The sequence below is a fragment of the Myodes glareolus genome, chromosome 7 (assembly GCF_982192425.1).
Source record: "Myodes glareolus chromosome 7, mMyoGla1.1, whole genome shotgun sequence".
Lineage (NCBI taxonomy): Eukaryota > Metazoa > Chordata > Mammalia > Rodentia > Cricetidae > Myodes > Myodes glareolus.
Window position 1 is genome coordinate 99,369,990 of NC_142032.1, and position 13,110 is coordinate 99,383,099.

General features: G+C 47.3%; 1 protein-coding gene across 1 annotated transcript; it reads left to right on the top strand.

Annotated features, from left to right (window-relative positions):
- Positions 1 to 497: 497 nt before the first annotated feature.
- Hpx (hemopexin) lies at positions 498 to 8,465 on the top strand. Its single transcript, XM_048427668.3, has 10 exons — positions 498 to 658; positions 798 to 862; positions 939 to 1,010; positions 1,311 to 1,432; positions 3,874 to 4,027; positions 4,615 to 4,827; positions 5,053 to 5,172; positions 7,608 to 7,738; positions 7,820 to 7,982; positions 8,118 to 8,465. Exons 1-10 carry the CDS (start codon positions 498 to 500, stop codon positions 8,375 to 8,377), a joined length of 1,461 nt encoding a protein of 486 aa, XP_048283625.3. The 3' UTR covers positions 8,378 to 8,465.
- Positions 8,466 to 13,110: the final 4,645 nt, after the last annotated feature.

A 13,110-nucleotide genomic window follows, 5' to 3' on the forward strand; every position in this document is an offset into this window, starting at 1 on the left:
TTGGATTATTTGGTGGTAATGAGACAATATTTCCAAACCAGTAGTCCAGAGATAAAGCTGTAAAGGTTTGGGGTACCCCCAGAGCAGGCCCCCATGACTGATGTTTGGGAAAGGTTCTCTTGAATATTTCTGAGGAAGCTCATTTGCGTGTGCAGGGATTTCAGCAGTGGTCTGTTTAGTTGCCGTAGGCTTTAGTTGAGTTGGACTTGATACTCAAGTATACAAAGAAGGTTGATTCTCCCCTCTTCTTCCCTTTCCCATTGTAGAGATAAACAGCCTCAGGAAGGTAGCCGTCCATCCTGTTCTGACTTATGACCACTTACAGCTGTTGTCAGTATGTGGGCTAGTCACAGCTGGAAATTTGCCAAAGGGGGTGGGTGCTAGTGCTGGGAAGAGAGAATCTTGGATTTTTTTAGACTTCGACCTTATTTGCTGTGATGTCATCTGCCAATATTGGCATAGTCATGGAAGTCAAATCTTTCTCAATAGGGTTGGAAATGGGGGTGGTGCTGTTACCAATTCTATATAAGTTTAGCTTCATTCCCAGTGCTGTCTGTGGCCTTTCCGACCAAGTCATGACTAGGACAGTGGTATCACCAGTAACCCTAGGTTTGCTGGGCCTATGCTGGTGCCTGACTGCTGCCAACCCTCTTCCTTCGTGAGTAAAGCTGGAATTAGCAATGGAGGACTGTGATCTGGGCTTGTGTGTGATGGGGCCAGTTTCCAGGCTTGGGTCATGAGCTACGGAAGAGAAGTAGCACCCAGTGGACCCAAATATCTATTTGTGTTCTCTTTAGTGCCCGTGAGACTGTTGCCGAAAATGTTGGTGAAAGAGCAACCAAGCCAGACTCAGATGTAATCGGTGAGGCCCCAATTCCCTGCATCTGTCTTCTCTGTCTCCGCATTTTATCATCTTAACTGATATTCTTCCAATCCAGAGCGCTGCTCAGATGGCTGGAGCTTTGATGCTACCACCCTGGATCACAATGGAACCATGTTGTTCTTCAAAGGTAGGAGAAAGCTAAACATATTGGTTTATGCTAGTAATATGTAAATTTCCCAGAACTAGGAAACCTGAGGCAGGAGAATAACAAATTCAAGACCAGCCCAGGCTACATGGATACGTCTGTCTAAAAGAGACAAAGGTTGGAGTATCTGGGCCTCCAGGCATGATCCCTTGAGAGGGTGTCTTCATCTGTGGGAGGGCTCAGGGGTTTTTGGAGGATATCAATAGCAGTTTTTTGAAACTATCTCAATCAGTCAAAGGTTTGTTCTGGAGCCCTCAGAGAATGTTGGTTTTTTTTTTTCAGGGGAGTTCGTGTGGAGGGGCCATGCAGGGGTCCGGGAATTAATCTCAGAGAGGTGGAAGAACTCCACCAGCTCAGTGGATGCTGCATTCCGCCGTGGTCCCGACAGTGTCTTCCTGATCAAGGTACTGTGGGGTCTAGGAAAGAGCTGGGCCGGAAAGGGCTTGAATCAAGCTTAGAATCCTTGCTCCCTCAAGTGTCCTTGGTGTGGAGCCTAACGTGGTCCATGTCCTGCTGTCGCAACAGAATACCTGATATTAGATGATTTTAATGAATAGTATTTTCCTTGGCCTGTGGGTCTGGAGTTTGGGAAGCCCAAGGGCATAGTGCTGGTATTTGGCAAGAGAACTCATGCTCTCTTACAGCCTATAGAAAGATGGCACCAAGGTAAAAGAAAGAAGGCACAAGGGAGCCGAAGGGTCCAAATCTGCTTTTATAGTGGCCCACACTTATGCTAAGTAGCCTGCTCCCATTGTCATATTGAGCCAGTAATGACATTCAGCCATTTGCGAGGCTAGGCCCTGATGAACTAATCTTATTAAGTTCTGCCTCCCAGCACTGTTGCATGGGAACAAACATATTACCTTGAAGGACACATTCAAACTGCGGCAGGACCCTTACCAGTAGGTACAAAGTTTCTTCTCCCTGTGCCTTATTTTCCTGTGTGTGTGTGTGAGACAGAGAGACAGAGACAGAGAGACAGAGAGACCGAGCATGCGCACCTGTGGGCAGGAAAGGCCAATATCCAATGGCCGTTCTTCATACCTAATCTAGTTCTAGCTGGCCTTGTTATTCCTAACTCATGGCAATTTTCTTTCCTTAACGTCTATGATCCTGTATATATGATTCTGTTTATATGTGGGGCAGATTGTTTCCAACACAGTGGCACCTGGCCAAGAGGGCAAAGGATAAAACACACTGATAAAACACACTGACTCTTGTGTTCATGAAGCCCCAAGCCCCGGCCCCACCTCTCTGCTCATAGGAAGAAGTTCTCTTAACTTGCCTAAGGGTGTGTGTGGTTGGGATGACAGGGACTGACAGCTTCATTTCCTCTTCAACCTCTTTCCACTCCCTCTTCTTAACCAGTGTCCTCACTCATTAGGGTCACTACTGCTGTGATGAAACACTGTGGCCAAAAGCAAGTTGGGGAGGAAAGGGTTTATTTGGCTTATACTTCCACATCGACATTCATCAACAAGGGAAGTCAGGACAGGAGCTCAAACAGGGCAGGAACCTGGAAGCAGGAGCTGATGCAGAGGCCACAGAGGGGTGCTGCTTACTGGCTTGCTCCCCATGGCTTGCTCAGACTGCTTTCTCATAGAACCCGGAACCACCAGTGCAGGGGTGGCAGCACACACAGTGGACTGGGCCCTTCCTATCAATCACTAATCAAGAAAATGCCTTACAGGTGGATCTTACTGAGGCATCTTCTCAATTGAGGTCCCTTCCTTTCAGATAACTCCTAGCTTGTGTAAAGGTGACATAATCCTACCCAGTCCAATCAGTCCCAAAATGTTTGTTGTTTGGGGATCCACTCTGAGTCTTTCCAAGCATCCTCCCTGGGTGATTCCAACCACTGCCCTGGTTTTGAGGGCTCTGTGCTCTACAAACCAAATCTGGATTGTTCTTCTGAATTTTGGAAATCTCTTTCCATTTTCTTGTTGAAAAATATTTGATTTAGCTTTTCCTCAGCTGCCCCAAATCCAGCAGCCTCCTAAATTAAGCATCATTTTTACAAAGCAACCTTTCGCCTGTGTTTCCTGTTTCAGCAAATGTACCGCCATGTACCTGCTTGCCACATGTACCTGCTTGCCATATGCTAGGTGCACGTGGGTCTGAGGGAGCTGGTCTTGTTTTTTTCTGTTTTGTTTGGTTTTGTTTTGGTTTTTTTTTCTTCCCTTGCCATGTTGATTGTGTACCAGTCACATGAGGTCACACAAAGTCTTCTGAGTACTCTGTACCTGTTAGGATTCTCTATGCTGCTGTCCTCTGTCCACCCGGTAAATTCTCACTCATTTTCATCTTTCGGTCATATGCTAAAATTTTCTGGGACTCTTCCAGACATAACTAGACATTCCTCTATATTATCAATGTGCTGTTTGCATGCTTTTCACCTCGATAACGGAATGGCTGGGATGTAGCAGTTGCTTTCCAGGGCGCTTGTTATCCCTGGATGCTCAGTGCTTCTCATAATGCTCAGCCTGTAATAGTTATTCACTATGTGCCTCTTGAATGAATCTATAAATAAATGGGCAAATGAATATGTGAATGGGTGAGTGGTTAGAAGATACCTACTTGTGGATGTGCTTGCCAAAACTAAGAGTGCTATAATTAAGTGTAACACAGGAGTGTCTGGTTATACTTAGACAGATGTGTATGCGTTGTAGTTTGGTGACTGTTGGCTGAGAGTATTGTACTAGGGGCAAAATGGTGTACTCCACCGACAGACTGAAAATGCACGGAACTGTGAGGAGATGCTGTCTAAATGCAATAGAGCCTAAGTGCATACACACGCAATGTATCTGGAGATGAACAGTTCCGAAAAGAGTGTTTCTGAATGCAGGGAGACAAAATCTGGGTATACCCTCCTGAAAAGAAGGAAAATGGATATCCAAAGTTGCTCCAAGAAGAATTCCCTGGAATCCCATACCCACTGGATGCAGCTGTGGAGTGCCACCATGGAGAATGCCAGAGTGAAGGCGTCCTCTTCTTCCAAGGTGTGTCCAAGAACATACATGGCGTCATGGTGCCCATGCTGATGGTGGGAGAGTCACTGTTGGCTTTATATGGAGGAAATGGGAAAGCCTGTTACAGGCTAGAGGTCACGTAGAGTGAGGGGCAGAAGTCATTCTAGTAAAGGTAACTGGGCTAACATTTCGCCTTTATTCCTCGTGACCCTGGGGCTGACCTTTGCTCCTTGGCCTTATGCAAACATCTCACCATGACCAAAGCCCTATTGACCTTCCAGCTTGGACTTCTGACATCCCCTGGCCTTGTCTCCAGAAACTGCACACTCTTCCCTGCATACCGAATTTGCCTTCAGCTTCCCTTCTTGTCCGCTTTCTAACTCCTACCTCGCATTTCAGTTTGTTTCCTCTTCCTTGGACTTCTCCCGACTCTTTCTATCATTGGGTTGATCATGTGCACCTTGATGTGTGACCGCTCTCTTCAGCTGCCTTCCTGCTATGCTTGCTTGTTCTATGTAGCCCCCACCCACTGTATCCTACCTGTCCTGGACCCCAGTGCAGGCCCAAGGTGAGCATAACCCAGCCTCGTTGAATTGCTTTTGATTTCTTGGTCATAGGTAACCGCAAGTGGTTCTGGGACTTTGCTACAAGAACCAAAAAGGAACGCTCCTGGCCAGCTGTTGGGAATTGCACCGCGGCCTTGCGGTGGCTTGAACGCTACTACTGCTTCCAGGGCAACCAGTTCCTGCGCTTCAACCCCGTCTCAGGAGAGGTGCCTCCCAGATACCCTCTGGATGCCCGTGATTACTTCATGTCCTGCCCTGGCAGAGGTGAGCGAGAACGCCCCAGCATCTGGGACCTACTGGGATTTATCCATGCTGGCTGAGCTTGCTGACCTCATATGCTCACTTCCCATCTTAACTCTCTATGCTAACATCTTAGGAGTGAGTTCTCCTATTATCCGCAGACAGGGGAAGCCCATATTCCTACTAACCCTGGCTGTCTCTTCATCAGCAGAACATCCTCTAACCCCGACCTCCCTCCCTCTCTTCCAGGCCATGGTAGACCCAGAAATACAACGAATAGCACCCATCCTATGCATTCACGCTGTAGCCAAGATCCCGGCTTGACTGCATTAATGTCTGACCACCGTGGTGCCACCTATGCCTTCAGTGGTGAGAGACGACCCCAAATTCCCCACCTCTAGCCTCCTGGCTCTTTTTCTTGTACCTCTCTTCTCTTACACAACCCCTGCACTTTCTTCACCATGTCCTGTATTTTGTCCCTGCACCTCACCTTCACTTTGCACTCCCATCCCCTCAGATGCGTACTTTCAGCCTTATCTTTGATTGTCCAGCCTTCCTTCCACATCTTCTACCTGTCTGATTCTCAGGGGCACCCTGTCTGTGTACTTGGCGGGACCCTTCTATCCCAGCAATTTCTCATGTTTCCCTTGCGCTGCTGAGTCCTCTGGACTCGGTGTGTCCATGCTTGCTTGTATCCCTTGCTCTTGCATGTCTCCTGAGACTCCTGGCTCGCTTGCTCTCTGGATCTGCCCGTGTCTGTGCCTCCCTGTGTCGTTTGCTCTCGCACGTGCCTTTCTGGGTAACTGGCTCTCCTTCATTTATTCAGGAACCCATAGTTCCAAGATGCTTAGTTCTTACATCCTGGTCTCTGGACTCAGCATCACTTAGGGATGAGATGTTCCCACTGCAAAGAACAGAAAAGAAGCATTCTGTGCTCCAGACCCTTAGGATGTAGCTTCAGGGAGATTTTTACTTTGAATGTCCAATGAAGAGACCCATCCCTTGTCCTTTGTCATCAGATGATAAAAGCCACCTCATGATATTTGGGGACATATGACTCCTCAGGCAGGTAGTGATGGGGCACTCTCTACACTGAAGATATCTACAAAATGGGGAGGGAACAACCACATTACATCCAACCTGAGATATATGTAGCCAGAGTGGCATAAATGGCAAGGGCCCAGAAAAGTGAAATTACCTTTTTAATCCTGAGCAAATATAGCGTGTTGTGACTAACAGGTTCTACTGAGAAATATATAGCTACATGGAGAGTGGATCCTCTCAACATGAATGCACATCTTAATGAACACATATAGCTGCAACGAAACACACATGTTGTGACTATACATAACTGGGCTGAGAACACATGTCATAGTAAGAACATGTAAGTGTCAGGAGAGTATGCATATATGGTAAGCATGTGGGATCATTGGGGGAAAACACAAAGTAAGTGTGTGAGGGATATGTTTGGGAGGGCAGAGAGTGATTGGATCATGCTAGGCTTGGAGTACCAAATAGGACCAAATGAATGCGTCAGGTGGACAATTGAATTTGAGTCTAGAGTTCAAAGGAAATGTCGTTCTGAGTGGAGAAGAGGTCAGGCTCGTCCTCGGCATATGGATGGTGTTCGTGAGAACGCCCCCCGAGGGAGCCAAAGGTATTTAGAGAAGGGAAGAAGACAAAGCAGGAACTCAGATCTCTTAGATATAAGACCAAAAAGGATAGTCAAAAAGATAAGCAGCATACCGGATAAGTCTGGAATTGTCGGAACCAAGATTCTTTTTTGGAATGTTTAATGAAGAAGGACTGGTTAGGGATGTAGCTCAGTTGGCAGAAGGCTTGCTTAGCATACACACAAGTCTGGAGATCTCTAGCAGAGGATCAGAAGTTCATGAATGCCACCCGTGGCTCCATAACCTGCATGAGAACTGAGACCCTGCCTGCAAGGAGAAAGGCTTGGTGAGCAGTCAGTTGCTGCCAAAAGCCAGGAGGTAGAACTTAACCGTTAGATTTGGAGGACAGTGCTGACCTTGATGAACAATTTCAATGGAAGACAGAAACACAAGCATAATTAGAGAGCAGTGAGGGGAAGGGAGGTGAGTGGGAGTCTTAATTCTTTTAGTCCATTACTGTGAGACCAAACGATCGGACAGATGGCTCAGTGAGTTAGCATGCTAACTGCTCAAGTGTGAGGAACTGAGTTTGGATTCCCTAGGATCCATGAAAAAGTCCAGGTAAACCAGGGTGTACACATGTAACCCCATTACTGTTGGGGAGCAGAGGTGGGAGAATCATTGGGGTTTGCTGGCTGCCAGCCTAGCTCTAGAGTCAGTGAGCCATCTGGTTTTCAAGAGAATGGGGTGGGGAGAGGGGAGAATGGTTGATAAGGATAGCCGACATCCTCCTGTGGCCTCTGCACACATGCATGAGTGCCTGCGTCCTCCTCCATGCACATGTGCATATGCCTCACTCACATACACCACACGCACTTGCTGAAGTCTTGTCTGCTGCTCTCCATGGTTGCCTCTCTATCCGGCCTGCTGAAGTCTTGTCGGCTGCTCTCCGTGGTTGCCTTTCTATCCAGCCTGCTGAAGTCTTGTCGGCTGCTCTCCTTGGTTGCCTCTCTATCCGGCCTGCTGACTCCAGTTTCAGTCGAGCCACAGTCCCCAGCATGGCTCTGCTCTCACTCTCCCTGATTCTGCTTGGCCTTGGCATGCATTCTTTCCGTCTCACGACTCAATCCTGCACCCTTGGCTTGTCCTTCCACTGCGTTAGCTTTCATACTACCTCTTGATATCCCACAGGCTCCCACTACTGGCGTTTGGACAGCAGCCGTGATGGGTGGCATAGCTGGCCCATTGCTCATCATTGGCCCCAGGGGCCTTCGGCAGTAGATGCTGCCTTTTCCTGGGATGAGAAAGTCTATCTGATCCAGGTGTGTATTGGGAGTGAGGTTTAACATGGAAAGGAGGACAAGGCTACAGGTCTATGTTCATCACTCTCCTTTGTCCCCTAGGGCACTCAAGTATATGTCTTCCTGGCAAAAGGAGGCAATACCCTAGTAAGTGGTTATCCAAAGCGGCTGGAGAAGGAACTCGGGAGCCCTCCTGGGATCAGCCTTGACACTGTGGATTCGACCTTTATCTGCCCTGGTTCTTCCAGGCTCTATGTCACAGCAGGTGAGGAGCTTTTGGGTGCTAAGGGGTCTTCTGCTAACTCTTCATGGCATAGATGATCCGGAGGGCATGAGAAAAGCTAAATGAAGATCCTTGTGATATAGAAGCCATGTGAAGTGTATTGTCTATTTTTTCCAGGACGGCGGCTATGGTGGCTGGACTTGAAGTCAGGAGCTCAGGCAATATGGACAGAGCTTTCTTGGCCCCATGAGAAAATTGATGGGGCCCTATGTTTGGACAAGTCCCTTGGTCCCAACTCATGCTCTTCCAAAGGTCCCAGCTTATACCTTATCCATGGGCCCAATTTGTACTGCTACAGCAGTATAGACAAACTGAATGCAGCCAAAGTGGTTCCTCAGCCCCAGAGAGTAAACAGCATCCTTGGCTGTAGTCAATAAGAAGAAGCCCTGATGGGAATTAGCCCAGTGCAGCCCAGCTACCTCTCCATTTTCATTCTAATAAAACCAGATGGCTTCTTCACATGAATCATGGGGTGTTGATTGTGAAACAGTCTTCTTTATTTGAATTGAAAAGCTAGCAACTCTCTTTTTAAAATACGTATTAATCATTTTTAGAACATATAGGAATGTGTATGAGTGTGATCATTTTAGAACATATAGGAATGTGTATGGGTGTGATCATTTTAGAACGTATAGGAATGTGTATGGATGTGATCATTTTTAGAACATATAGAAATGTGTATGGGTGTGATCATTTTAGAACATAGAGGAATGTGCATGGGTGTGATTATTTTTAGAACATATATGAATGTGTATGGCTGTGATCATTTTAGAATGTATAGGAATGTGTATGGGTATGTGCACATGAGTGCAGGTGCCCACATAGGTGAGAGGAATTGAATCCCCTGGTGCTGGAGTTACAGGCAGTTATAAGATGCCCGACGTGGGTGCAGGGGAGCAAACATGGATCCTAGTCAAGAGCACTGTGAGCTCTTAAAAGCTGAGCCATCTCTCCTGCTCAAGCAACTACTCTTTTGAGACTCACAAGCTCAAACAAGGCTTTGGGAAGCAAGCACAATACATAGATGGCTTTCTAATCCAAACCACAGGTTGTATCTGCTTGCTTTTCCTTTTATTTCTTCTATTTCCTCTGAGCCTCCTCCCCTTCCTTCCTTGTCCCTTCCCTCCTCTCCCCCTCATCCTCCCTTTTCTTACAGGGTCTCCTGTAGCCTAGGCTGTCTTCAAACTTTCCATTTAGCCAAGGATGTCCTTGAACTTCTCTAACTTTACTGCCGTGACCTTTCCAGTGCTAGTTACAGGCTGCACCACCATGCCCTGTTTGTGCCATGCTTGAGATCAAACCCCGTACGTTGTGTCTTTTGGACAAACACTCTACCAAATGAGCCACATTCCCAGCCCAGAACATGATGTATTCCAGTCTACACACAGTGAGAAAAAAGGACCAGAGTAGGAAGAGAAACTGTTGAGTATGCATAGCATGTAAGAGAGCTAAGACTCTGACCTAACTTGCAAATTGACCACAACTGGTCCTAGGGTATCAGGAGCCTAGCGCTTAGGGGCAGCTATGCTATTCAAAGTGTAATGGCTTGGAGTTGCTGTGGACTCTCTTCTATGGGGGGGGGCGTCAAATTGTAACTCTGGGTGGTTCTGGTAGAAATCAGCTGTCACAATTTCATTGCCTTGAGTTAAACCCAAGTGGAGTGAAGGCAAAGTGAGAAAGCAAGAACATGAGGTGTGCGTCAGTGGCAGATTGGGGACAGAAGGAATGACTCTGAAAACTGCAACAGTGATGTGTATGTATACAACCAGTCTCTGGGAGATTCTTCTGGGGCCTGGCTCTGTTGAATAGAGAGGCTGCTTGTTTGTCCCGGCTGCCCGGCTAACTTAGCCCAGAAATAGCCACACAGAAACTGTATTAATTAAAACACTGTTTGGCCATTAGCTCTAACTTCTTATTGGCTAACTCTTACATACTAGTTTAACCCAGCTCCATTAATCTGTGTATTGCCACGTGGTAGTGGATTCTAACCAGCAACCGTCTCAGGTGGAGGATCCATGACTTCTCTGACTCCGCCCTTCTTCCTCCCAGCATTCAGTTCTGTCGTGTGTGTGTGTGTGTGTGTGTGTGTGTGTGTGTGTCCCACCCCCCCAAGTTCTGCCCTGTCAAAAGGTCAAAGCAGTTTCTTTATTCATTAACCAAACACAAATGCAGAAGGACCTCCCACACCATGGCACCTCATGCAGTCTGCTGGTAGGAGCGGTCTGGCTTCCCTTTGACCCTCCATGGTGCTTGCACCCTAGAGGTCAGTAGATGCTTCCCACATAGAAGTTACAATGCTTGGTTCTTTTCTGCTCAGGTGCCAACCAAAACTTTAGGCTCCATTACAACCACCTGGTTAGAGTTGTAACAGTGGATCTCAGCTGAGAATCTATTCCCTTCCAAAATCAGCTGAGATTGGAGGCTGGTTTGCTTTAGGGAAAAAAAAAGCCTGAAACTCTAGCTGGGTGGGTGGAGGTGTTTGTTTTTATTTATTTTATGTGTTTGGGGGTTTTGCCTGCATGTGTACTGTGCCGTATATTGCGTATATGCCTAGTGTTGGTGGAGGCCAGAAGAGGGCATCTACTCCCCTGGGACCAGCATTACTAGACAGTTGGGTGCTGCCGTGTGGATGCTGAGAATTGAACCTGGGTCCTCTGGAAGAGAAACTAGTACTCCTATTTGCTGAGCCATCTCTCCAGCCCCAAACTGGAGGTTTTATTCTGATCATCGACATCCTGCTCTCCATGACTTCTTCAAAATGGGTGTAGTGCTGCTCCTGGTGGCACAGGCCTGGGATCCCAATTACTGGAGAGACTGGGTAGCCGAGGGGTCGCCAAGCCAATGATGGCTGCTTGGGCTACAGAATGAGTTTAAGGCCAGTCTGGGCAACATAGCAAGGCCTTTTCCAAATAAAACATAATAAGAGGGTTGGTGATATAACTCTGTTTTAGTTAGGGTTTCTACTGCTGGGATGAGACACCATGACCACGGCAACTCTTATAGAGAAAACATTTAATTAGGGCGGCTCCCTTACAGTTTCAGAGGTTCGGTCCGTTATCATCATGCTGGGGAGCGTGGCGCCGCTCAGGCAGATGAGGTGCTGTAGTTGTAGCTGAGGCAACAGGGAGTCAACTGAAAGTCACACTGAGGGACGTTTGAGAAAAAAAAGAGACCTCAAAGCCCACCCACACAGGGATACACTTCCTCCAACAAGGCTACACCTACTTTAACAAGCCACACCTCCTACTAGTGCCATTCCCTATGAGAATGGGTGTCAATTACACTCAAACTACCAGGCACTCAGTGATGGAATGCTTGTCTAGCATGTGTGCCTGCCTATTTTTGAATGTGTGTGTGGACGTGTGTGTAGGTAGGTGCCTGTGCCTGAGGCCCAAGGTCAATGCCAAAATCCCTCCTGGACCACTCTCCCTGCTTCCCAGCACCTACTGTGAATGGCTAGTCTTGCTATTCTTACTACCACTCTCAGGGCTAGAATTACAGGAGACTGCTCAGGCCCCTGCGTCTCCCCGTTCAACATTTGTGGGCTTCTGATGATGCCAACCCAGGTTTTCCTGTTTGTCCAGCAAGTGCTTTCACCCGACCCAGCTCTCCAGCCTCTCGCTGCACCATTTTATGGCCATTATCCACATGCTCCTGACTGTGTCTTCTCAGTTGCAGAAAGGTATTGACGCAAATGTTTCCCCTACTTCTGCTGCCCTGTGGCCAAACTGTTACTCTTCCTCACTCACAACTGTCTCACTGTGAAGAAACCCCTCAATTCCAGCTTCCCAGGCATCTTAGGGTTTTATTGCTGTAAAGAGACACCATGACCACAGCGACTCATATGTATAAAGAAACACATTTTTTAACTTTTATTAATTAATCAATTATTTTTTTTCCAGTTTGATCAAACTAGGAGTATGTGTTGCATCAATAATTGTTCAATGCAGCTACAGAAACCACTCTGGGCATTCCAAGAAGACAAGAAATTAAAGCAAAAAAGTTGTTACAAAGTTGAGTTTGGAGATGCCTGTGGAGGATAGCAGCATTATCCAAACACTAGGAAGCTAACTGCCAATCAAGGTTTAGAGGAGCAAAACAGAAGATACAGAAGCTGGGGTGGGCATATCTGAACTAGCTTGTACTGCTGATGCTTTTGGATCCACCCTTATTTCTGATTGATATTCAGGGACCACTGCTGATGTGGCTGGAGATGTGGATAGAAAAGGAGGGAGAGATTTCCCTTGCTCCCACCGTCAGACTTAACTGGGACCAAGCTGACAGAGAAATGCATGAGCTGTGGTTCTCAGACCCTAGGCTTAGGTGGTGCTAGGGGTGTTACCGACAAGTGGGTGTGGGGGTGAGTACCAACAGGTGAAATCTGCCTTACCTACATCCATCACAACTCTTATGTTGTAAAAAGCGAAACATGAAGCCGTAGAAGCAAAGAGAAAAATCTGTTGATTTGTGTGGCTAAACCAATGTAAGCAGATTTTGACTTCAAGCCGAGGGCAATACAGGTGTTAAGTTGCTATTTTCAGGCCTCTCTGTTCTGAGCCCTGCTGTTTTCTCCCACGTTGGCCTCATTGTCTGGAAGGCACCGCCTCCTTAGTGACAAGATGCCTGCCAAGGCTTACACTGAGCTTGAAAGTTCCAGGAAAATTCCTGGACCTGACTTCTGTGTTCTTTAACTGTGTGCTCATCTCAGAACTGACCGATCATTGTGAGTGTTGCAGCTCTGAGGGGAAAGGTATCCTGGCAGCCAGGAGCCAAGGAATGCCACAAAGTTACCCCACACAACAAACCTCACACAGAGATTAAGATGCAGGAGAGTAGCTGCCTCTGCTGGGTGAGAAGCAACAGAAAGCTGAGAGGGAGGCAGGCTTTATTTGGTGTTTATTGTGGGGAGGGGCAGAAGAGCAGAATTTCCAGGATGGAGATTGGAAGAAATTCTAGTCCTGAGCTGGAGGCAAGCCCAGGGGTTGATGGGATCTTGCCCTCATGAATTGGTGGGTGTTTGAACACAGGGGTTGGGTTTTCAAACCCAGAAGTGAGCTCAGACCCTATACCCTACATTCACTATGCAAGTGTAGCTCTGAGTTTGGAGCCC

Bases quoted from the DNA above. Each gene is read 5' to 3' on its own strand.
- Hpx (XM_048427668.3), top strand. From the start codon at position 498: ATGGGGGTGGTGCTGTTACCAATTCTATATAAGTTTAGCTTCATTCCC. The intron at 863-938 runs GTGAGGCCCCAA...CTTCCAATCCAG, and splicing joins GCCAGACTCAGATGTAATCG to AGCGCTGCTCAGATGGCTGG. The intron at 4,028-4,614 runs GTGTGTCCAAGA...TCTTGGTCATAG, and splicing joins AGGCGTCCTCTTCTTCCAAG to GTAACCGCAAGTGGTTCTGG.